A 26,183-nucleotide genomic window follows, 5' to 3' on the forward strand; every position below is an offset into this window, starting at 1 on the left:
GTGTCACTTCAAATCATTAAATCCATCGATAGTCCTTTATGTCAACAATGCCGGGTGTGCGCCGCGCCGCTTAAATTACCAAACACCGTTCAAGAATATTACACTTGTTGCACACCATCACCCCAAAATCATGTTCAATAACTAATTTTATTATAAGAAATGCATGTGTCACTGTCTTTGATCAAAAAGATTCACGGAATTGTTGTCTCCCGCAGAAGTGCACATCAAAGTCTGTGCTCACACCGCTTTCCAGGCCAGACAAAATGCCTTTATTACTTCAAAACAAATGGCTGTGGTTAGAGTACATCATCTTCCCCAGCGAATAGAATATAGATTACCTTTCTGTTATGTACTGTATTTCTGTCCAGGGCCCATGAAAGGTGTTCTGCTGCTCTGTTTTTTTCTGTCTTTGGATTTTCTATTTTGTACAGTAGTAAGTAATTTGACCATCCATTTTCCAAACTGCTCATGTGTTTTGTATTTTACCTTGGGTACGGACGGTAGAATAGGTTTTGTTTTTGCAAATATTTAACATATTTATAAATTAAGATTGTTGGCCTCATCCATTTTGGATCCTATTATTAGAACCTCTTTATACCTATCTACAGAGGAGCGATGCGAGGAGGAACAAATATTTTGGGGAAATGTGGCAAGCCTTTTCGATCTTTGAGAAAGCTACAGTCAATACAAGGATATGGCGGCCTTTTTCATTTATTAAATTTAACATGTTATCAGAAAGCAATAATTTCAGATGACCAACCATTGTGCGTTTTTTTTTAATAATCCTTATTGAACATGTCTAGTTACATTTCCAAAGTTATCTTTATTCAACATGTCTAGTTACATTTCCAAAGTTATCAATACACATGAAAGAAAAGAAAAAGAGCTAGGGTAAATGTAAACTGAAATACCAAATAAAGATCATAAAGCAACTGTCTTAACTGTTTTTGGGATATGGAATTTTGCAAAAATAATTATCAAATTCTTAATAAAAACGTGCTTTTTAAAAAATCATCATTGAAAAAACGAAACAATACATTTTTAGAGTAAAGTGTTAACTCATAGTCAACAAAATGAATGATAAATCGAGATACACCTTTGCAAAACTTGTTAATATAGGGACACAAAAAACTTTCTTGAACTTAAGATCATGTTTGGTTGGATAGTACCTGTGAATAATCTTAATAGACAATTCCTTGACTTTATTTGTCACCAACCATTTAGCTTGTGGAGCCAGAAATACTGTACTTATTGAATTTCATCAATCAAAAATATTGTTGCGATTATCCCTCCCTACCAACAGTGGCGGTATTCCGCCAGTTTGTGTTCAACCAACAGCTCGATGAAGAAATAGGCACCAGTTCCCTACAGGAAGTAGCCCGACTAAAATCAATTCGATCAAGTTTTAACGTGTCGCTATTGTGTTTTTATTTGACTCTTAAACACGTTTAACATATAAGCAGCGTCGACTTTTGTTTTTGACGTGTAGTACTTTAGCGTAGCCGCTGCTCAGACGTCCGAATTGGCGAACAGAGTGCTAACTGTTGGTTGGCTGCTGTGTGTACATTTTGCTCCTACTCTTCCAAATGTTGGTTAAAGATATGCCTGCTAATATTTGAAACCTCCGACTAAGCAGGCGGTTAATGTAATTGAACTGCAAATGTCGTAGTAATGACACCGAACAGCGTTTTCGCCTGTCACTTGACCACACGTTTGTATGTTACTTGTGTGAGCTACTTGGTTAGCCACGTCAAACGCTTCTGATTGGTGTTGGCGTCGCAACCGCTAACAGCTAACACGCCTGTCAACTACGGGGGTGGACGCTCCATTACTGAAAAGCGTCAAGTCAAATACTTTGAAAAGGCACGGACGAACTCAACTTTGCAAGCCAAAATGCTATAGCTGGACCGAGGTGGGGCTTGTGACAGAGGATGAATCGAGTCGTCTGGCTGATACCAGGATTAAACAGAAGAATGGTGAAGCTAGTTTTTACCCTCGTTTTGATTGCCTACATTGGCTGTGAGTAAAACATTTACTTTTCGTTTGTCTTCCAAACACGCTGGTGCTATAGTGATATGTTGTCTGTCCAACCCTTTTGGAATCCAATGTCAGCTTTTTAATTGGTCATGAAGTGTCTCAGTCACATGTTGAACGGTGTTTTATTGATTCCACGTTTGGGACCGTTAGAGTTGTCAAGCTCATACATGCGCATCTTGTGAAGTGTATGAATAATTATTAGGTACTAAAAACAAATGATTATGGAACCATACTTGTGCACTTACATTTTTACTAGAATACATTTTTCAATATGTATAGATGCATGTCACTGTCGGGCGGAATCGTCTAAAATCACTCACTTGTTGCACATTAACACCAACACAACCCCACTCCAGAATCATGTAATTGGATTTAAATTACACATTCATTACACAGTCATAGTTTTTGCGTACTTACACTATGTGTGTGTGTGTGTGTGTGTGTGTGTGTGTGTGTGTGTGTGTGTGTGTGTGTGTGTGTGTGTGTGTGTGTGTGTGTGTGTGTGTGTGTGTGTGTGTGTGTGTGTGTGTGTGTGTGTGTGTGTGTGTGTGTGTGTGTGTGAGTGAGTGAGTGAGTGAGTGATCATTTAAATAATTAGTTTCAAAAAGGGAAAAGTACATTAGTTTACAACACACAAAGTGAAATGTTTCATGTTTGGTTATGTCAGAAAGACAAAGATAAAATTGGAAGAAAACAAATTCTGTATTGGTATTTCACAAAATTAGAATATTGTGCCCAAGAACAAGACTCGTAGGCTCCCAGTGTTCTAATCTTTTCAGGGAATTCATACAAACCACCTGCAGAGATTTTCCCTCATGACAATATGGGTTCTGCTACTTTGCATTCTCCTCAGCATGCCTAGTTGAGTAATGACAAATGATTTCTTGAGCACCTTAACTTTCTCTGCGCATTCAAGATATGTCCAGGTGCCCCTGTGCTAAATAAAACGGCCTCTTGTTTTTCTTGACATTGGCTGCTCTTTCTTCTTGACAGTACCAATTAGGAAGATAAGAGGGTCAAGTCAGGCAAATTTGTTGGCCAGTTAAATTCCATGGCTTTAAAACCATCCGTGGTATCGGTAGTTCTGGCTTCGTGGGCAAGTGCCAAATTGCTGTAAAAGATGGTGTTTCCCAAAGGTTCAAGATGGTGGACTTGTTAGCTGATAGAACGTTGTCACGCAACAAAGAGTTGTGCAAGAAATATTGCTAAATGTATGTTTGCCTTGCAAAGGAATCCAGGCGATGCTGGTTTCCGCTATACTCGTTTTTCAAGTTTACAAGTTTTTCAAGTTTCATGACCAAGCAGTATGTTTTGCTAGGAAAAAAGAAGAAATGTTGCTGGCCCAGTTATTGGGTTTCTTTTTTCTCTTTTTTTTTTTTTTTGCTCTAAGCATTTAAATAGTTTTAATAACGGATGAAGTACCAGACTAGGTTAGCAGATAAAAAACCAAAATGGGTACTGAATTAACCAACCTTAAACCAGACTGAGGAAAACCTTTGCAGTTGTTTAGCATGAATTAGCTGGCACGATTGAAACGTGGAGCCATGCAAAGTTTGTAAAATGCTGGATTTTTTATTTTTATTTTTTTGTCTTACTGCCATAATCATCAAAACTGAAACAAATGCTTGAAATATTTCACACAAGTCCATCCGTCTATCCATTTTCTGAACCGCTTTGTCCCCACGGGGGTTGCGGACGTGCTGGAGCCTATCCCAGCCATCATCGGGCAGTAGGCGGGGGACACCCTGAACCGGTTGCCAGCCAATCACAGGGCACACAGAGACGAACAACCATCCGCACTCGCACTCATACCTCGGGACAATTTAGAGTCTTCAATCGGCCTATCAAGCATGTTTTGTGGATGTGGGAGGAAACCAGAGTGCCCGGAGAAAACCTACGCGGACACGGGGAGAACATGCAAACTCCACACAGGGAGGGCCGGCGGTGGAATCGAACCCGTACCCTCCTAACTGTGAGGCGGACGTGCGACCCAATGTGTCACAGAGCCGCCCTTATTTTACATAAGTCTCAATTTAAAATATAAAATAGACTTGCCAGTGACTTGCTGTTGCAACATTTAATTGTATTGTACAAACCAAAATTATTTTATTGCATGCATCAATGTCCATATTTTTCTAATGTAAATCCGGCAAAGGTTTGTTCCAGCGTATTGTCATTTGTAGTCATGTTAATGGGGCATTGCTTAAAAATTAATTTAATTGTTCCATGTTCAGGGTTAGTTGTAAATACGCGCAGCTTCCCCAATTTTATTTTGATTTTATTTATTGATCATACAACCTTTTGCTTTTCTCTTTATTACTTTACTATTCAGTACTGTATTTTGACAGTTCATCAAGAAGTTTCATTTCTTACTTTAGTCTAGTTGTCCCTTAAAAATGAAAAGCAAAATCTTGCAAACAGTCACAAGTATATAGCGCTCCAGGTACATGCCAGAGCAACCATTTGCTTAGTTTATTTTTGGGTGAAAAGAAAATAAGCTTCTCTACAACATGATGCTTTAATCATGCACTGTTAGATCCCACAGTGACACTCCTACACTGAGATCGCCCTCCGATTGGGCATCTAGAGATAGAGAGGTATTTCTATCCTGTCATTCAGCCATGAGAAGTTTATTTTGTGCTGCTGTAATGTTTGATGAACTACCGCATGCTTAGTGTGAAGTCACATCACTAGACATTGTCAGGTAAAATAAAAAAGATGAACATAGAAAAATAGTTTGAATAATGCACTCAGCACTACAACAAACGTGAAACAATAGAAAATAAGAGCGAAATAGTTAACAGGCTTGAGTGGTTTGCAGGCAGGCAGGAATAAACCCCCTCAGCTTTAATCAAGACATCTTAAAATGTAAACATCATCATTTCTAAGTTATGATGCTACATATCAAATGTGAAAAGATACTTTTGTCACGACAGCTTTGTTTTGATTTGTTCTGTTTTTAACTATAGTTCAAGTAGTAAAAAAAAAAAATGGGTGGATTGTTCACATGGACCATGAGAGTTTGTCCCTCTTAGGTGACATTTCTGTACTGCAAAATGTTTTTTGAGTGGTAATAAAATGAGAATTGTTGATGGTGTGTTCAGTGTTTGTGAGGACCATCACATATTTTCGTCAACAAAAAACCCCCCACAAGTCTGACTGGACTATAAGTCACATTTATCGCTGAATTTATTGAACAGAAACCAATTTAAGAACAATAGAGCTTGGACTCGGACCCACAATCCTTGTTGCCTAATTGACGGCAACAAACGAGTTCTGGTTAAATTTAAACTTGTATGACTACTATTTCTTTTTAATTTAAAATGGCTTACCATAATTAGAATCCCATGTTGCATTATGAAAAGAGGTAGTAGTTTTAGTCATGGGAATTATTGTGTGACTTAAGTCATTAGTTGCTGCCTCTCGTGACAACAAACAAAGGGATCGTCTCCCCAGGTAGCTCGTATGCATGCCACATTTACAAAAAGGATTGATTTACACGACTAGATTTCTATCTTTGGCCACAGTGTGATGCCGGATTCTGGTTAGGATAAGCCATCTTAAACTAAAAACAAAAAAATGTATCTGTCGTGAGAAGCAGAAGTTTGGAAGCCAACCAGAACTTGTCTGCGACTATTAACATGTTTTTGGGTGCAAGTCCGAGCTCTTGTTTTAATACATATGTACATAAGTCGCGCCTGTCTTGAATCGCAGGACCAACTAAATTATGGAAGAAAAAAAAAACTATAAGTCTGACCGACTCATTGCATAATTTTATGTCGTGCACTTCACAAACCCTGCATGTTCATATTTTTTTGTACAAAAATGGCAAATTTTTTATTATATTGATGACATCACAACTGTTTTTGTTACCTTCCTCCATTTGCAAGTAAACTGAAAAATTAATAAAACAATTCGTTGGTTGTCTATTTGGTGCCCTGCAATTGGCTGGTGACCAGTTCAGGTTGAAACCTTCTTGCCAAAAGTTAGCTTGGACAGTGTCCGGCACATTTACGAGTCGAACCGAGTGAGGATAAGCAGCCCACAGTAATGGATGAATAGATGATAAGCTGGTTGGATCTTCTAATATTTTCACTTCCCTCTTTTCTCTTTCAGCTGTCTGGGTAACATACGCAAACATGAGGTAAAGATTTCAGTCCTTGTGTGTTAACACTCAGCCATTCATTTCCCCTACCCTCTGCTTGTGATTGTGACTGCCATTATCCTACTGCTCTGTCACTGGTCTCCTTGTGCTTGTTTTTCCTCATCACAGAACAACAAAACAACCTGGCGAGATGCAGATGGAGCAGAAGATTGAAGAAGTGAGTTTCACTGACATTTATCCCTGCTTCCACGTGACCATTTGATGTCACCTGTACAATGGTATAAAAAGCATAAAACAGTGTAAAAAAAAAAAAAAAAAAAAGTGTGATTACTTTTTCTCTATTAGCCACATCCTGTAGTCTGCCATTTGATGTTTATGTGCCAGACGTATTACGAAATAACTTTTAATCACTTTTGCATGGCTTATCACAGGATGCAGGTTCTCTCATTTTCCTACGTTATCGTGATGACCTTATGGTTTAAAGCGTCATAGGTAAATGTAGCCGCCAAATATATCTGGTCGTCTCATATTCAGATAACCCGTTGCTTTGAAAATTACCCCAACCGTCAGTATTCAGCTATAAATGACACTTTTACATAATGATTGTAATAAGCTTGGTCAAATGGTTTATTTTTAGCAGAAGCATGCTGTGCTGCCCCAGTGGTGTCTCCGAAGATACATTTGATTAAAAAAAATGCACACTGAAAAAATAGCTTTCTTGCCAAAAACAAATTACTGCGGTAAGATTTCAAAACTTCTAACGCTAAGATGTTCTAACTTAAAAATGGGCCTGCTCGATGATGAAAAAAATCAGATGATCACGACTATCTTGGTAATAATTGAAATCGGTATTATTAAAACTATTTATAAGAAAAAACATTTGCAAAAAAATAAGACGCGCATTTCTGTGAAACACTAATATGTAGTTCCGTTTGTACTAGACAAAATTTATTATGTGTTTAAAATAACAAGAAGGCACTAATTTATAAATTAATGTATGCTTTCCTTGTATCAACAAACAGTGCATTGATATTATTTTTTTTATGATTATGCCAGTTTGTAATTGTGCAGTGTAATAATTGTAACTGTAAGGGAGTTTATAATTGCAAATCCCTGCTTTCAAATCAACTATGCATTTATCCTAAGGAAAAAAAAAAATCAGAAACATCACATTACTCGTTTTTGGAGGCTACCGTGTTTACGTCTTTTCACACTTTTGGTAGTGCAAAGTCACGAGAATGTGACGTGTCATCTATTTCCTTTCCAGGTTATTTACCAGTAAAGCCATACAATCTTGTGGAATCTTGACTGACTCGCGGCTCTGCTGTTTTTACGTTGTTCGAAGGTGGCATCCAACTCTATATTATTTATGCCTTGTATTGCCGGCCTTAGCGGCGACCACCCGGCTGCTTGCTGCAAACAGTGTATCACTGGCAGCTCACAACAGCTGGCGGATTACTTTGTGAAGGCAGTTTAATAAGTGGAAATGATTCCACACACTTACTTTGACAAAGTTCACACCTTACCATTCCTGTTTTGTATCTGATTGTATCATCAACGTTCCAGCATACCGCATGCAGGACAGCTGCTTTGTATTGTTGGGGAGTTTGCTTCTCCTTATGGTTACTTGCTTCAACATGTGATATACCATTAAGAAGCAGAGTTCCTGAAGATTTGAATAATGCCCAACGTTCTATGATACAATCATATCTGCAAGCTCGGCGAGCACTTAAATCAGTCAGGCGCAAACACTCAAAACAGGAATGGTCATTTTAGACTTCTGTGTCTCTTTCATGAAAATGTAGGGAGTTGTTTTGGGTTTATATATTTTCCACCATTTGTTGAGAACCCCACTGAGTCAAATTGTGACATCTTTTGCCCATTGCAACAACTTTCCTCAGGCGAAGCTGTTCTTTTGGTGATTTGGATGCATGCTTGAGGTCTTTGTCAACTTTGTCAAACTTCTTGTCAATTCCCTTCAAGTCCTATAACTAATAAATAAATTGGTAGGCAACATTGGCGTGTGTGTGTTGTGTGTGTGTGTGTGTGCATGCGCGTGCGTGTGCGTATTTATAGATACGTGCGGGTGTGCGCATACGTGCATGCGTGCGTATGTGTTTGTTCTCCATATGATATATTTAACCTTTTTTTTTTTTTTTTTATATCCCAGCAATCATTTATCCCAAAATAATCATGAACATTAACAAGGTTGCCCAAACCTTTCGCACCCCACTGTATGTATATGTTTGAACTCTGACTGTGATTACATATGAGTCAAATGTCAAATGTGCTCTGATTGCATTGCACTTCTTTCATTTAAGGCTTTGGCTCCACTCCGTGAGCAGATACATGATTTGGAGCAGAGGTTTGTATTATAATTTTTTTTTCCTTAATCTATTTGTTGTTTTGACCATTTACGCATACCACACAGTACTATGTGTAGTACTACTATGTGTAAACAGCAGTTGTACTGGTAGTTCAGCCCAAAATGTTTAAATGAAAATGACAAAAAAATTGAAAATACATTGTGGCGGATGGTGATATTAAGGCACAGTGATTTTTCTAGAGCAGGCCCCACACTGTTTTGCATGGGCGGCACCGGTGCTATTGTGCTACCAAACGTTTTCAGTTGGCAGCTGCATCCTTTTTTGGTACAGCATGACCATATTTGCTGATGTATAGTCATCTCATTTGGCAAATTGCACTTTTTATGATGTTCAGATTGATATACGTCTACCATGTGATCTGAGGTGAAAATGAGTTTTAATCTTTGCACACCCATTTTCTTGTGGGTTTTAGTTTCCATTTTGAGCATTTCTGAGAATGTTTTCAATATTTTGAGTCTTGACTGTGGCAGCATAAAAACAGTCCGAAGTTTGAAGCTAAGTAAAACGACAGCCAAAGCTTCACACTGAAAAGCCACCTCGCATCGCCTTCATTCAATCAGTAAGCATGAGCTTTTTGTGTGATAGATTTAAGAAGATGCTGTTTGTTTCAGTGCCTCAGTGGCCTGGGTTCATGATGGTACATTTCAGAAGAGACAAGCGCTTTGTGGGTGTTCTTTGCACAAAATATTTATCACAGGATTTTTATTTTAGTGTCTTGCATAGTACTATTTCCCCCCCCGTAGATGCTCAACGTAACAAAGTCTTTTTTGTATCGTCCCAGCTTTTCTGAAAAATACCCACCCGTCAAATTTCTGTCAGAGAAGGATCGCAAGAGGATTCTGGTATGTAAAATGCAGTTGTACTGGGGCATGCAGTTACTTTTATTGTCTTTATTTGGGGGGTGGGATTCTGCTGGTTTTGCTTTGGTTTATCTTCAGAAAATTAACACAGCTGGACAGAAAAACCTTGTTTTAGTGCATATGCACGCACCTGCTTGCATCTTTTATTGGTTTATTTATTTTATTTTTAAGAGATCAACTTTTTTACGTTCGTCACATTGTGACAAATTGTGATTGTATAAGCTTGTCACATTTCTGTTTGTCTCTCTGGATTATGTCCAACTTTTTGATTTATAGTGAAAATGTATTATTTTTCTAGATTACTGGTGGTGCGGGTTTCGTGGGTTCCCACCTCACTGACAAGCTAATGATGGATGGCCATGAGGTGACTGTAGTGGACAATTTTTTTACTGGGAGAAAAAGGAATGTGGAGCACTGGCTTGGCCATGAAAACTTTGAGCTCATCAATCATGATGTGGTGGAGCCACTCTACATTGAGGGTAAGGGAATGACAAACAGTAATTGAAATTTTTTTTCAGCCCCACACTTTGCACCTTGTGATCAGAGCAACCATGGATGTTTAAATTTGCTGTGAGCCGATGGGAACAGACTACATGACAAAAGTCATCTTCCGCAGGCCACTGAAATCACTCGTCTATTCTGTTATTAGTGGTCTTAATTTCATCTTTAATTTCAGTGAGAGTGTTGGGATTTTCACACAGTAACGCTCTTGATTGGTGCAGAATCATTTGCAGGTTAGCAATAGCGTCATTAACCTTTAGCTCCCTGGCTTCATGGTATTGCTGGCAGTGAATTTATCAAATAAATTAATGAACAAAGTCCGGCATTGCCCTAACTTAGGAGCTCTGCAAACGTACTACCTACTTCATAGCCGCCCTAACTGGAAGTCAATATTTTAACTTGCATTGGTATACTCCTTAACAATACATGTGACTAATTGTCAGTTTGTACTTACCGTATTTCCCGGACTATAAGGTGCACCGGACTACAACGCGCACCTTCAATAAATGGCCCATTTTAAAACTTTGTCCATATATAAGGTGCACCGGACTGTAAGGCGCACTATTAATGCAAACACAATATAATAACTTGAAATAGTGAAAACAATAACAATATATCAATAATGTTAATATCACTCAACACACAAAATAAACATGTAAAGCTTACTTCAATAAGTACAAAACAAAACAGTCAGATAGATCAGTAAACTTTAAAAGTTAAAGATTAAAATAATAACAAATTAACAATTTTATGAAAGTAGAATGAATTTTTTATTAGATGTATTAAGTTTTTTTATTGTTGTTATTGTTGTATGAATAAGAAGGATGGTATTGGTGTTTGTGACTGCAGTAAACAGGCCAGGTTGCATAATGTCAGTTTCAAATCGTCCTCTATTTTATCATTTTTATTTCAACTTCAGATGGAACAAATTACTTTATAATCACAAATAATGATCCATAGTCTTTTTGATTCATGATTCATAGTCTTCAGCGGGCCACTTATGATTGATTTTATGACACAATGCTCGGGCCAGTTTAAATTTCGACGCGGGCCAAAATTTGGTCCATATATAAGGCGCACTTGACTATAAGGTGCACTGTCGGCTTTTTATAAAATTTGAGGTTTTTAGGTGCGCTTTATAGTCCGGAAAATACGTTAAATGGATCAACGATAAGGAATGTGAAAACGTGTCCTTTTTAATTGTCTGTAGTACTGTTTGAAATATTTTAACAACCTTGCAGCGCTCCTAAAACATTGTCTATGTTGTGCAACAGTGGAGAAAGACAAAAGTAGTGGGAAGTCTCTCGAGCAATGTTGATTGTTATTTCCCTTGACAACACCATATCCCGAAACAAAATCATTATCTAAACCTCCTCACACCTACAGATTTTTTTATTTGGCAATTAAGCCATGGCTTTTGTTCAGGCATTGTTCATACAACTTACACTTTTGTTTTGGTATGGCGCCGATGTGAGTGGCAGCCTCCCAGCAGTGTTCTCTCTTTTCCTCTTTATTTCCTTGTTTTCTCCTTTTTCTTTCTGTCTTTTTGTCCATTTGGCGATGCTGGTGCTTTCTACCGCACCTCGGTATCGCTTCGGATCGGATATTTTTTTTCCCCTGGGACTGGGATGGCTGCGCATATCGATCGAGACCGGCGTTACTCTACGACGTTTCTGCTTATCTGGCCGGTGCTGACCGGGTCCCTCGCCTTGGCCTCAAAGCTGGAGTCCGCCCTCTCGTGCTCGTCGGAACCAACGACCTTCACCGTGCTAGCCCCGTGGTGACCATCTGCACGTGCCTCGACTGGGTGCCCGGGACGCTGCTCACACGTTTGCCTGCTTTGTGATGTTTTCACCAATTCACAACCACAGTCCATTGGGCGCTGTTGAACTGGACTGCCCTTACACCTGTCTATGGACCGCGTGGAGGCTATTTTGTGTGTTTTGGGGTGTTCTCTGATATTGAGGGATACTGTTTGGCCGCTGTTACTTTTTTTTTCCTTTGTCTTTTTGCTTTGCTTTGCTTTTATTTTATCTTTCGCGCTTACTGGCTTTCTTTGTGGCGCCGTTGTGCGGCAGCCTTATGAGAGCCTATTGAGTGTCGCTCATGCCATCTGCGTGTCTTTTGTATACCCGCTCTGTGGTATGGATACTGCTAAGGCCTAAATTTCCCCACCCCTGGAATCGATAAATGTTCAATCAATCTGACAATCAATACAAAAATCTAAATCTGGTTGAATATTCCACCTAAAATCCACGACGTGGGAATACACCAACTTCACCTTTGAGAGCCACATCAGTAACATAACAAAAGCAGCTTTTTTCGTCCACCTCGATTGCATACACCTGCCCATCTTATACGCAGCGGAATGTTTTCATCACATCCACACTTGGCTACTCTACGTAGCAGCATCGTCTTTGGCTCGCCCACCAAATGTCTCACTAAACCTCATGATAACCAGAACTCAGCTTCACACTTACAAACTACAAGTACAAAACACAAGTAACATTTCTTGTCTTTTTGCAGTGGATCAGATCTACCACCTGGCTTCTCCAGCCTCTCCCCCCAATTACATGTACAACCCCATCAAAACCATCAAGACCAATACCATCGGTACGCTCAACATGCTTGGTGAGTACAAGTTTAGTACACTGTTTGTACGACTACTGTGTTGTTCTGAAATAACATTTCTTAGCCTCTCTTAAAGTTGTTAAAACTGTTCAATTTTGGGTGGAATTTGTTAAAGAATTAGCATTAGCCTGGCCAAAATCAACTGTTCTTTGTCAAGCCGTGTGTGGTTCTGCATGGAATATATTTGCTGATTGTGCAGCCTTACTAGAAGTTTCCGCTCTCTGCAGTCTGCATGCATTCACGATTAATTAAGTTCATAGCTTCTTTGAGCCTTGTATACAGAGTTGTGCTATCCCTTAGGTTTGGCCAAACGAGTGGGCGCCAGACTTCTCTTGGCTTCTACCTCGGAAGTTTATGGGGGTAAGAAACCCTTTCAATTATGGCTTCATTTTATAAAGTAGTCACAACCAAACCAATTATTCTTATCATAATTTTAATAACAAGTTATATTGTAGAGTTCCAATTTCCCCCCCCTCCCCCCCCCCCCACACACAAAAAGAAATGCTTAAGAGTCTTAAGTTTTTAAAGGAGCTAGGGTATCCAGAAGATTGTAATTACAGTGTGAGTACAGGTCATCAGGGGTGCATGAAATGTTAACGTGTGGGCAGTACCAGAAGTCATAGTGGTTAAGTCAGTGTGCGAGAATATTACAGAAATGTAATCCACTCATTGCTATGCTGGCACTAGACTGAGGTTCTTCTCAGGCTGTTTCATCATAATCATCACATTTTTCCCCTTCAATGAAAAAGCAAGACACATTTGTGGATGTAATCCTGTCAATGCTCACTGAGCTGAAGTCACAGAATTTGCTTAGGTCACAAAGACCGTTTCAACTACTTAAGATGGATTCATATCTAAACCTTTAGGCCATTCACATCTTAGGTTTCATACAGTGGTATGATGATTGTTCAAATTTTATTAGCTTGACATGACTGAAATGGTTTTGGTCCAGATCCTGAAGTACACCCCCAAAATGAAGCGTATTGGGGCCACGTAAACCCCATCGGTCCTCGAGCATGCTACGACGAAGGGAAACGTGTTGCCGAGACCATGTGTTACGCCTACATGAAGCAGGTATCATTGTTACACTCACTATGCAATTAAACAAAAAATATCCTTTTTGTCTGCATCCCCAACACGTGTTTTGAAAAGATTTACTAGGAAGAGAAAAAAAAGGCACTTTGATGGATTCAAATACCATAATTTTCGGACTATACGTTGCTCCGGAGTATAAGTCGCACCAGCCATAAAATGCACAATAAAGTAAAAAAAAACAAAAACATATATGTCGCACCGGAGTATAAGTCGCACCTTTGAGGCAAATTTATTTGTCAAAATCCAACACCAAGAACAGACATGAACCAGCAACACTAGGCTAAATGATACGGTATGCTAACGTGACATATACACAAACGAGGCGCTGAGAACGGGCCTGACCTAACATTCAGAGTTATTCAAGTAAGTATTACATAAATAACACGTTTATCAAACCATCTGTGTCACTCCAATTCATTAAATCCATCGATCTGACTTTATGTAAACAATGGCGCATATGCTGACGTCGGACCCGTTGTAAGTTGCATTTCTAATTATTCCACAAACCCATATAACAATATATAAAGTATATTTCAAATAACTATCATATAACAACAATATTATCAAACCATCTGTGTCACTCCAAATCATTAAATTCATCGATCAAATTCCTCGTCCTTTGTCAACAAACCCGTGCGTGCGCCGCAGAGATCTAGTATATAACTATATTGTAGCGTTAACAAAGTACCAGGAAAGACGTGGGTTTATATAACAATATTATCATACCATCTGTGTCACTCCTAATCATTAAATCCATCGATCAAATTCCTTGTGTTTTATGTCAACAATGCCGCGCGCGTGCGCCGCACAGATCTAGTTTATAACGATATTGTAGCATTAACAAAGTACCATGAAAGACGTGGGTTTGGTAAACGGCTCTTTATTTAACAAAACAAGAGTTCAACGAGCCAACAACTACTGAACTGTAACGATGAAAACATATACAAGTTGCTACACGAAATAAAATATATCAAATAACTGTAACATAAATACGTTTTTCAAACCTTGTGTCCCTCCAAATCATTAAATCCTTCAAACGTGGGGCCCTTAGTCATCTTGGTCATCCCGTGATCGAATCCATTGTCCTTTATGTAAACAACCGCCGCGCGGTGCCGGTGACGTCACTTGCAGTTTAAGTGACAGTAATCCCTTGCTACATCGCGGTTTGTTTATTGCGGTTCCACGACGTTGCGGATTTTTGAATTTTGAAAGTTTGTGAAAAAAAATCACTTATAAGTTGCTCCTGAGTATAAGTCGCCCTCCCACCCAAACTATGAAAAAAAAATGCGACTTGTAGTCCGAAAATTACAGTACATAGAATGTCAATGAAATTGTCAATGTGAATACGAAGTGGACCAGATATGTCACCGTGTATCTTTTCTTTTATTATTGTACATCTGAACCATGATGGTGCAGTAGATTGACAGGTAAATCGAATGGAGGGAGAGACAGAAGTTAGGGAGAGAGGCAGTGTTGCACAGGATACAGGTACCAATACTGGTGTTGTAGTTCCACAACGTAAGTATACATATACACAAAGCCGCCTGTCTAACGATATGTGGTGAAGTGCCTGGCATGCCCCCTTCTGCGTGTGTGTGTGCAAGAGAAACACGGCTTCAAACCGACAAGCACACGCTATGTTGTGCTAAAGTACTTTACCCCAGTGAGAATTATCTGGATCCCTTCAGCGCGAGCGCGCAGACATTGAGTGGAAGTCGCGCGACAGACAATACTACGATTCTTTTCAATAAATATGAAGAGCACACTTTGTGTTTGTTGATTGATCGAATTCTCACTCGCGGTCTGCCGTCGGGGTGTGTTCAATGACCACTCGCACTGTAGGAAGTCTCAAGAAGTACATTAAAGTCATCTGGGCCAAAAAGCAACGGCAAGTACGTTAGAAAGGAGGAGCCTATTAAGTGTGAAAACTGCCTCAGTGGAGCAGGACCGATTGTGTGATTTCAAAACTTCTCCGGAAGAAAGAGCTGAGGCGTGAATAAAGACTGACCTAAATATGCAAAAATACCTAAATGTAAAAATTTTTTGTAGTTTCACAAATCATGCCTTCATGACTGAACAGTTTTCATGTGTCATAAAATTCCAGGAAAATGAGCACAATACAGTTTAACCTAACGAGGGCACAAATTGTTCCAACATTGAATTATTTTCTAGATGATTTTTCCCCGCCGATTAGATTTGATTGATGCCAGCCTTTAATAGTCTGATGTGATTGACTTCTGTTGTATTTGCTTCAGGCAAGTGATATTTATTTATCGGTTGACTTCTGTTGCATTTGCTTCAGGCAAGTGATATTTATTTATCGGCTTCAGCCTCTGCTCGGCTGCTCTGTTTTTTTACCCCCACTCGTTGGGTTAATTCTTGGAAATATCCTGCATTCAATAATCAACTGTCAGTCACAGGCGCGCAGGGATGAGACTATCGTGTTGTCCATCTATTGCCTAGTCACGTAATCAAAGCTATTGACATTTACACTTGGTGCCTATAGTTATGTAATTGGTAGCACAAAAAAACAGTTACATGTTTAGTCAAGCGGGAATGTAAAGCTTTGAGTATTTGAGTTATTGCAGTTGGTGCAATAACTGACCAGGATTCTACTTTTGGCCACAACGCGTCACAGGGTTCAAGTAAAGTAAATAATAATAATAATACATTGGAATTACAAAGATGTACCGTATATTCCGCACCATAAGACGCTTCGGGTTAAAAGGCGCAGACTCAATTGCGGGGTCCATTTTGTATTTAATCCACACCGCATTATAGGGCGCATGCATGCCATGACTTACGGTAAAAAAGAAAATAAATGTCACAGGAGCAAGACAGTAAGTTCAGTTGTACTTTATTCTACTGTTTATAACCATGTACTCACATTATTGTTAATTGATATTCATACGCAAATCCATCCGAGTTCTCATCTTCTGTATCCGAATTTAACAGTTGGGCAAGTTCACCATTAAACATGCCAAGTTCCTTCTCGTCGTCACATTGCGCTTCTGCAATGATCCTGGCTTTCTAGAAAGCTCTAATGTGCTTCGTAAGCATGTCTCGTTGTCTATGCCATTTTAGAGGGTCCTAATGCTGTTTTCTTTGCACAAACGATAGTATTTATTTATCAATGGCGGCGGAGGTATGTGCTCAATGTGTTACGTGAAGTCATTTGATTGGTTTACCGCCCCGATCTATGTAAAACGTAATGTCCTCTGACTGGTTCATCGGGTGCCTGTATATTACGTCTCTGTGTGGCAGATTTGCGCAAATGGTAGTATTTATTTATCTATCAATGGCGGCGGATGTACGTACTCTACATGTTACGTACAGGCCTCTGATTGTTTTTTTGCCCCAATCTACGTGAAACGTAATGTCCTCTGATTGGTTCATCGGGTCTTCTGTATAAAGCCACACAAAACAACTTTACAGATTTTGGAATTTGGTTCACACAAAAGGTGCACCTTATTAAAAGCCGCACCTTCGTTTTTTTAAGAAAATTAAAGGCTTTTAAGTGTGCCTTATGGTGCGGAAAATACCGTAGTTGATAAAGAAGATGTAGTCAATTCCGGAGATGGTGAAGATGTGATTGAGTATCTTAACTGCAGTCTGAGAGATAAAGGGACGGAGACGTGCAATGTTGCACAGGTGGAAAAAAGGATGTTTTTGTGATATGGTTGAAATGGGATTGATATGAGAGGGTGGAGTCCATTCTGGCCCCTAGGTTGCGAATGGAAGGGGAGGTGGGGACATTGTCATCTTTGATGAGAAAGGAAATGTTCTGAACAGAGGGAAGGAGAGATTTGCGTCGGATGGGTTGTGAATAGAAATTGGAGTGGGCAGTTTTGAGAGCAGAGTTGTATGTAGTAAGTTTGTAGGCTTGTGAGACCGATTTTTTTTCAATTGAGTCGTTCAAGCTGCTTGTGATGTTTGTCCAGGAATTACCATGGGGTAGAGATGGAAAAAGAGAGTGTGGTAGTTTTGGAAGGGGCTAACTGAGTGAGGCAGGAGGAGAGGGTGTTGTAGTAAATAGGCAAGAGTAATTGCCAGAAAATTAGAAATGATGAGGCTACGTTTACTTGGATGCATTTATTCAGATTAAAAACCTGATTGGAATAAAAATGCTACATGTTACACCCCCCATTTGGAATAGTCTAATTGGTTCAAGGCCATTCCGATCAAGATTTTATACCAAATGAGAGGGATGATTTATATCGATTGATAATCCGATCGGCGTGCATGAAAACACCTACAAGAAACGTCTTTACCAATAAGTCCAAGCTGTACTGTTCTTGATCTTGGTTTTATTAAAATAAAATTTCCCCCCAAAATAAGACTTGTTTTCTTCATAATTCACTGAGAGGTGTGACATATATTTCAAGAGAATTTATGGTAAAAAAAATTCTATCGTCCAAAATGTATCACCAACTTAACCTGTCATGCATTCATATCCCACCATTAAGTAAATTTGCCTCTTCTTAATCATTCATTGGCCTTGTGAGTTTTTCCTGTTTACTCTTGGCATGCACAAATGTTGCCTTTTCAAAAATAGGGACTAAATAACATATTAGTTGAAATGAAAGACCCCTAAATGATTAGTTACAAGAAAATCAGTTAATTCTAGTAGCAAAATGTCTTTCTTGAATGGTAGCTAAAAACCCAAAAAAGCTTCATCTTGTTAGAACCTCTGAGGTTCCATTCCTATGTTGGAACATCTGAGATTCCATGCCTAGGTGCTCCCCAACTTCTGATTTGGCCTTACCTTAAAATGTTGTTTCCAGTAATTCGGCTTAAGAGGTCTCGACATGGACATTATCAAGATTTCAGTCAAGTAACACATGAATTCTATGTATGAGTAATTAACGGTGCGTGGATTCTAAAATTGATCTCATTTACTAACATCATTTAAACTACTTTCACACACAAACGCACACTAGACAAAATGTGCACACGTGTATGACTGTGGTATAGTGTATGAATGCATAATCACTCAACTTCTGACCTTTTCAGCACATTGTCCTCATTTTGTCAGCGCTTCTTCACGGCGCTGAATACATTTGGTTACCTGTCCACAAATTCCCCATTAGCAGAAAGCATACTGCATAATTTTCATGTTTTTATTCATGTTGCTCAGCCTCCAAAGTGTCCATATTGAACCTCAGAAAGAGCGTTAATGCATTATATCCACCTGCGAAGGCCAAGGATTTTCGAAGAGAAAGTATGTTTGTTTGAGTGTGCGCGCATAATATTGTTCTTGTCCTCTGGAGTAAATGGCACCAATGAAATTCATACGGATGCTCTCATTTCTTTGAAAAATGCTAAAAAGGCATCGATTGCAAGCTGACAATGCAATAGGACATAAAAGAAACAACTTAATTGCATAGTTGGCAACAATATGCCAAATTTTCTTTGAGGGATTTGCTTTATTTTGTACGCTTTCAGGAAGGAGTGGAGGTCAGAGTGGCGAGAATCTTCAACACGTTTGGCTCTCGAATGCACATGAACGATGGGAGAGTTGTGAGTAATTTCATCCTGCAGGCTCTCCAGGGAGAACAACTCACAGTAAGAGTCGCCATCAAAAAATTTCTATTTTGTATCCCACGGGTGAAACACAGTCTTGTGAAAAAGTATTTGCAGCTTGTCAAAGTCGCCAACTCTTGGGAGTCATTCAATTATTCGTATCTACATTTGTTTGATGAGCTAAAATATTTAAGTGGGAAGTAGGGAATTGCCAATAAAGAGGTTCAGAAGAGGGAAAACACAAATATTGTCAGTCTATTGCCTCATTTTTGTTATGATGGCAACTTGTATGTACTCCAGAATGGTATGAAAAGTGATCAGATAGATTGCAATTAATTGCAAGATCCCTCTTTGCAATGAAAATAAAAATAAAAATCTCCATCCAAGAGGGTCAGTTGTTATGAAGACTCCAGGGCACCCAACAAAGTCCAGCTGCCAGCATGACTGGGAAAATTGCTGAGGTCTTAAAAAGAAAAGGGTCAGCACTGCAAATATTGACCAACGTAATGTAATTGTCAATCAAAATACTTTGCCTTCTAATTTTTCTGTAGTACATAATAACATTTAATGAAGAGAAAAAAAAAAAGGTTGAAGCAGCAGCACTTAAAATCAATACTTGTGTCATTCCCCAAACCTTTGGCCATGCCTGTACATTAGATTCCTTGCGAGCAGAGGAGCATGACATGACCTTTGAGGAGTTGAGCTACATCTATTCAGAAGACATTTGGGTCATTACAAACATGGCGTGGAATTTGGAGTTTAGAACTTTTAAGAGACATTTTTCCCATCTTCTTCAAAAAAATAAAACAACACATTCAGCCCAGTCTCAGTTGAATATCTGCTGTGTGTGACCGTTTTATTTGAGTGACTCCCAATAATGATTGTGACGTTATGTTCTGACTAAAAAGAACATTCCTGTGTTCATACATTAAATCATTTCTTATCACTGGACTGGACATGACTACCAACATAACTGTTTTGCAGCAGCAGCAGGACACAATGTTGTCTCCTAAATTAAGTGAATGTACAATGCAATTACACCTGGGAACCTGATCAAGGCAACGTAATCAACTGATGTGCATGTACTTGAATACATTTTGTGACACTGATGTAGACACTCATATTGCATCGTGCTAATGAATCTCCTGCTGTTGTGCAGGTTTATGGCACTGGTTCCCAAACAAGAGCCTTTCAGTATGTAAGGTAAGCAGAGACATTCTGATTGATTTGAATCTTGTTCGGTCTATCCACTGGCATGACTTTAATTCAGTTTTTAAAAGTTGCCATAGTTAAGGATTCCTCTTGCATTCAGTACTCTGAATATTCAGACCCAGTTAGGCGCTATTGATGTTGATTCAATTTTGTGGCGTGCTGGCTTTGACTGGCTCCAATATAATTTGTGATAAATAAATGAAAGGTGCACAAGCTATGAACAGAGAAACCTCGATTTTCCTTTGACTGAGTAATCAGATCATTTGATCAGTCTGGTGAGACGTGATCAGAGAGGTGAGAGTAGAGTAGAAGCTTTGATGTCTCATGTGACTGTGGAAATGAACCACAGTCCATGACAGTTGGAGGGTACGACGGGCGCATGGATTTGGCATCATACTTGTGACTTACATTTTCTTTTTCCTTATTCATAACCTTGAACTAATCGTGACATTTGAAGGCAGTGAACTAGTTTGTGCAGCGGCACACGTTGCCATGTGTCGCAAATAAATCACTGTTAGTCAAGTCAGATTGTACTGCACCCCGTTATCACACAAGAGTCTCAAAGGGACAGCTGCAGAGATCAACAACACCAGTGTAAGAAAATCATGCATGGGTAGGCAAATTTAAAATGTCACTAATTCAAAAGGTGCCATTGCTAGGTCACGCTCTACGTTACATCCCTTGGGTCCTAATTTGAACAAATTCCAAATCACACTTGATTAAAAATTTCTACAGCCTGATTGCTTTTGTCCATTCAAATACACAACTACATGGATTAAAATGTACAAACCCCTGGAGCAAATGTTCCTGAAGGTCAAAAATATTAGAGAACATGATTTATTGATCATGTTTCCCCTCACACTCCGCTTTCACTCCCACTCACCACCTATGCGCATGCTGTCAAATGCCAATCACACTCTCCAACCTCTAGCATGTGACCCCCCTCCTTCCCCCTCCCCTTTCTAGACTGCCACTTTGTGCACCTGCAGTGGCCTCTTTCGATTTTCCTGCTCTCCCAACTGGATGGTGTTTGTCCGATAAACCTATCAGTGACATGCTGACCCACAGCTTGCACCGTTATGGCAGCAACAGTAATAAACTGAATGTCCAAGGATGTCTAAACACTTTGCAAAGTACTACACTGTTTTGTGAGGTTTACTTAGCATGAAGCGCTTTCTTCAGCCCTCGGGGATACTCGATGCCATTTGTTGAGCTTCTCAACCACAGAAAATGTAACACTAAAGGTGCATCATTGCTCAAAAATTTTAAGCACTCTTTTCAACAGAATGTTTTAATGTTTGTAGAAGTTGCACATTATTCGCATTTTAATGAGTCTCTTCATATAGTGGCCACCGTGTATTCTATATACCACTTGTTGTGGCTGCTTAACGATTGCGTCGCAAAATAAAAAGCCGTACAGATTCTTATTAGGTGTGTGATTATGCTGAGGTCCGTGTTATCTAGGAAACTGTTTCCTGAGTTTTGGTAGAATTCCAAAATGTTCAACCTCCGGCACATTTGACTTGCAAGGATCCCCTATATAATGTGTTTTATTTTTTTATTCCGCCCAAGGTCACCTTCAAAGTTCTTGCTGGTGTCCTGATGAGCATCATGGATAGAAATAGTGGCTCAGAAGTGCTGACTCTGCCATGTTTGGCCTGACCATTGCACATTTTATTACTTTGTGAGCTCAAATGGGAGAAATGTGTCTCTCTATATATGGAAGGTTCTGTTCGAATAATGAAGCAAAACAATGCAGGGAATGTGAGGCCCCACTATAGAATTAACATGAATGGAGCCTTTTGTAAATTCATTTATTTGTGATTGGAATTCCAGCGACCTGGTTAACGGCCTGGTGTTGTTGATGAACAGTAACATCAGCAGTCCAGTCAATCTGGTGAGTTGCTCTTCATAATCCACTACATTTGTACACCTTTTTTCACACTAACTTCAACTTCCAACCACTAACTCTTGTCCCTCCTCCTAATTTTAACCCCAATCCAACTGTCAATACCCAACCTCAGTCCAACACGCCAATGTTTTTATTTTTTTTATTTTTATTTTTTATCTACAGGGCAACCCTGAGGAACATACCATACTGGAGTTTGCTCAGCTCATCAAAAGTCTAGTCGGTAAGGGTGTCTAATCGATCCAGATAGTTGTCATTGTGCAGTCTCTTCAGCCCTCCTGTTTCAATGCAGGTCTGGCCAACCGTCCTTCTTCTCTTTTAATGCTATTCACCTTTTGTCCGTCTCCTCACCTTTACACCCTCCTCCTCCAAATTAAGAGGCTCCCTGTGCAGAAAACGATTGTCTATTAAAGTTTAATCTGTCATTTTACTAGTTATGCCAAACTCGTTCAGACGACGATAATTGCAAATGCATCGTCGTCAAATTCACATTTGAGCAGCTATATAAAACAACAGTAAGTCGTCAAATTCACATTTGAGCAGCTATATAAAACAACAGTAAGCCAAACAATACAGAGCCAGATGCCACAGTGCCCGAGAAAGCCACTTCAATCATCAACTCTTTCTCACTCCCTTTGTGGAAGTGCCCTTATACAAAGCCCCTAATGGCTTGTGATGATGTCAACGTGCATTGAAGCGTTAAAGTCAGTTGCCCTTTTTGACAGCCAACACCATTGTCCTCGTGTGACGTTTAGCTTCTTCAAGAAAAGTGGGGACTTTTGATCCTGTCCATCACCACTTGATGAACTGTTTCACATTCAGAAAGAGTGCTTTCTCACACTCTTTGCCCACAAAACTTAAATCCACTGATTTATTTATTTTTTCATCTAGGAATGGGTTACTGTCTGTTCTACAGGCGTACAATTCGCGACCCTGTTTTAGCATCATAATTTGTAAATCGGAGACAAAGTACCTGCCTGTTCATTTTCCTGCAGTCCTCTACAATCTGCAGCATGCTCTCTGACAAGAAAGAAGCAGGAGACAAATTGTTTCAAATTTTGTCCTTTTGCAATCAAGAACAACAAACGCCAGGATCATGCTTTGGGGGGTCGACGATCTCAAATACTTATCGTCTTCAGTACTCGCTCCCAAAAATGTGTGAAATATGATGACTCTTGATTGCCTATTTTGTGAATTATGATGACTAGGGAACCAAAGGAAATTCCTACCTATCTTTCGCGATAAAAAACACCAATCATGATCTTAAACACATAGCTCATTTCATTTTTTTTTTTAAGTTTGGAATTTTTCTGTAAAAAATAATTCCAGGACCATGTGTGTGTGAGAGCTTGTTGCGATTGTCAGAGCATACCACAACGGAGTATGACCAAAACTGTTTAATTTCTTCCTTTATGTGTACATGTTCTTTTTGTAATATAGTAGGTGTTGTAGGTATTTTTTTCAGTCATTTCAAGCCCATTTTGTCCTCTCCCACAGCGAGCAAAAGTCAGATTCAGTTTCTCCCTGAGGCCCAGGATGACCCACAGAGGCGGAAGCCCGACATCCAAAAAGCGAAGATGATGCTGGGCTGGGAACCAGTGGTATGATCCCCTGTACACTTTGTCAAGTTGCAGAGCATTTTGTACCTATTAGTCTTAGGATGGACGGAGTGCAATTGTAACTACACCACCTAAGGGGCCTGAGAAGATTTTTAATAAACATATTTTATTTATGTGTGTGTGTGTGGGAGGGGGGGGTGCGTGTGTGCGTACATGTATATATGTGTATATATATATGTGTATATATATATATGTACATATGTACATATGTACATATGTATAGATAGATAGATAGATAGATAGATAGATAGATAGATAGATAGATAGATAGATAGATAGATAGATAGATAGATAGATAGATAGATAGATAGATAGATAGATAGATAGATAGATAATTCGATAGATAGATAGATAGATAGATAATTCGATAGATAGATAGATAGATAATTCGATAGATAGATAGATAGATAGATAATTCGATAGATAGATAGATAGATAATTCGATAATTAGATAGATAGATAATTAGATAGATAGATAGAAAGAAAAAAAATTATACCGTAATTTTTGGACTATAAGCCGCACCAGCAAAGATTCTGTGATTTTTTTTTTTTTTTTTTCTTGTATAAGCCGCACCGGACTATACACCGCACATGCACATGAGTTATTTACACAAGAAAGAAAGTACACAGAAAGCCTTTTTAAAGTTGTCTTTCTAAATGCTGCTTGTAACGCAGCAGCAGTACCGCAGCAACACGAAAGTGTGCACGCGAGTTATTTACAAAGAAAGACAGTACACAGCAAGCGTTTTTAAAGTTTTAATAACATACCTTAACATTTCTTTCCAAACACTACCTGTGACACGGCAGTAATATCGCAGCAACACGGAAGTAACACAGCACTGATAGGGCTGGATTTAAAAAAAAACAAAAACGGTAAAAGTCACTGAGACGCGGCGGTAACAGCAGCAACACGGTAGCACAGCACTAAAAGGCCTCGTTAAACAAACATACCAGTAAGAAGAGCTAAAGAGCCAGTAAAAGAGCTGTCTTCATCTTCCTCCTGTGCACTGAAACCATCGAAGTCTTCCTCCTCAGTGTCCGATTGGAGTAACGTTAGATTTCCTTCACCACACACTTTCTCAGTCTCTCTTTCGTCATCGCTTTTATCCATTTCTTCTAGCATTCTAGCATGCTAATTTTATTTATGCACGAAGCACTAAGTTACATTAAACTGGCGAGCGACACGTATAGCTCCAGAGTAGACGTGACCGGGAAAAAAGGGTGACGCAACACAATGTCATCAACATCGACTGCCTTTAACTTAAAAGCGGCATCATATGCATTTCGGTAATAATGACGGTTTGTGTATAAAAGCTTCCTTTCTTCAGTAATGTCCGCCTTGATCTCGTTCTGTCTATTCTTTGTGTGAATTATACGGCACTGTTTGCCTGGCGGACATGCGATCAACACACCACTGTTCTCCCCAGTGACCGTGTCACATATGTATCCCTCCGCCTAGCAAAGCGGTTGCCGCACCACAGCAGTCCACAGCATTTTTTACGAGTGTATAAAAGTGATCAATTCATCGAAAAAAAATCCATAGATAAATTGCACCAGACTACAAGCCGCAGGGTTCAAAACTTGAGCAAAAAGTAGCGGCTAATAGTTCGAAATGTACAGTATACCTTTTTTTCTGTGAAACATTTGAAAGATTGGTAGATTTTATTATTATTTTTCTAGCTGGAATGAGTCATGGTGGTTGTGTGTTAACAGGTGCCGCTGGAGGAGGGTCTGAAGAAAACAATCCAGTACTTCAGCAGAGAACTGGAGCACCAGGCCAACAACCAGTACATCCCTAAACCCAAAGCAGCCCGTATGAAGAAAGGCCGACCCAGACACATTTGAACAGGACGTACCTGCCTTCCTTTCTGAAGTGTGTGCAGAGGTGCATTCCTGGATATTTATTGCGAGAAGACTTTTGATTGTTGCCTTGAGAAGAAGTTGCAAGTTGCACTCTGAGGCCTGCCTCGCCTGAGCTTTTTAGGTTGGACAAGCCAGTTATTTAAAACACAGCCTAGAGCATCTTTGGTTTTCATTTGTCTATTGTTTTTTGTGTCAATTTGTGCTTAAGATATATAAAACGCTCAGTGCTTTTAGTGCTTGGTTGTTGTTTTTTAAATTTATAAAATACGATTCATTCTCTTGTGACAAAGATTGTTGCTGCGACACTGTGCTTCACTTTGCGAAACATTGTGCGTCGTGATGTGCATTATTCATATCAGGTGACGATGGGTATTTTAATTAAATATTTACAACAACTCATGGCGGTACGAGAACATGTGGCACAATCTTGTTCTTAAATTT

At 39.3% G+C, this 26,183-nt stretch overlaps 1 protein-coding gene across 2 annotated transcripts; it reads left to right on the forward strand.

Annotated features, from left to right (window-relative positions):
- The first annotated feature begins 1,307 nt into the window (after nucleotides 1-1,307).
- Nucleotides 1,308-26,137, forward strand: uxs1 (UDP-glucuronate decarboxylase 1). Of its 2 annotated transcripts, none has more exons than XM_085920083.1 (15): nucleotides 1,308-2,019; nucleotides 6,154-6,181; nucleotides 6,311-6,359; nucleotides 8,464-8,507; nucleotides 9,311-9,371; nucleotides 9,688-9,868; nucleotides 12,417-12,521; nucleotides 12,822-12,881; nucleotides 13,474-13,595; nucleotides 19,062-19,181; nucleotides 20,299-20,342; nucleotides 22,188-22,248; nucleotides 22,426-22,483; nucleotides 23,758-23,861; nucleotides 25,593-26,137. In XM_085920083.1, exons 1-15 carry the CDS (start codon nucleotides 1,932-1,934, stop codon nucleotides 25,722-25,724), a joined length of 1,257 nt encoding a protein of 418 aa, XP_085776209.1. In that variant the 5' UTR covers nucleotides 1,308-1,931; the 3' UTR covers nucleotides 25,725-26,137. The 2 variants fall into 2 exon arrangements, with proteins under 2 accessions (XP_085776209.1, XP_085776210.1); XM_085920084.1 differs by having other exon boundaries at nucleotides 1,308-1,976.
- Nucleotides 26,138-26,183: the final 46 nt, after the last annotated feature.

This window comes from Syngnathus leptorhynchus, chromosome 9 (assembly GCF_054491065.1).
Source record: "Syngnathus leptorhynchus isolate UIUO chromosome 9, UIUO_Slep, whole genome shotgun sequence".
NCBI lineage: Eukaryota > Metazoa > Chordata > Actinopteri > Syngnathiformes > Syngnathidae > Syngnathus > Syngnathus leptorhynchus.

Bases quoted from the DNA above. Each gene is read 5' to 3' on its own strand.
- uxs1 (XM_085920083.1), top strand. From the start codon at position 1,932: ATGAATCGAGTCGTCTGGCTGATACCAGGATTAAACAGAAGAATGGTG. The intron at 9,869-12,416 runs GTAAGGGAATGA...GTCTTTTTGCAG, and splicing joins GGAGCCACTCTACATTGAGG to TGGATCAGATCTACCACCTG. The intron at 22,249-22,425 runs GTGAGTTGCTCT...TTTTATCTACAG, and splicing joins TCAGCAGTCCAGTCAATCTG to GGCAACCCTGAGGAACATAC.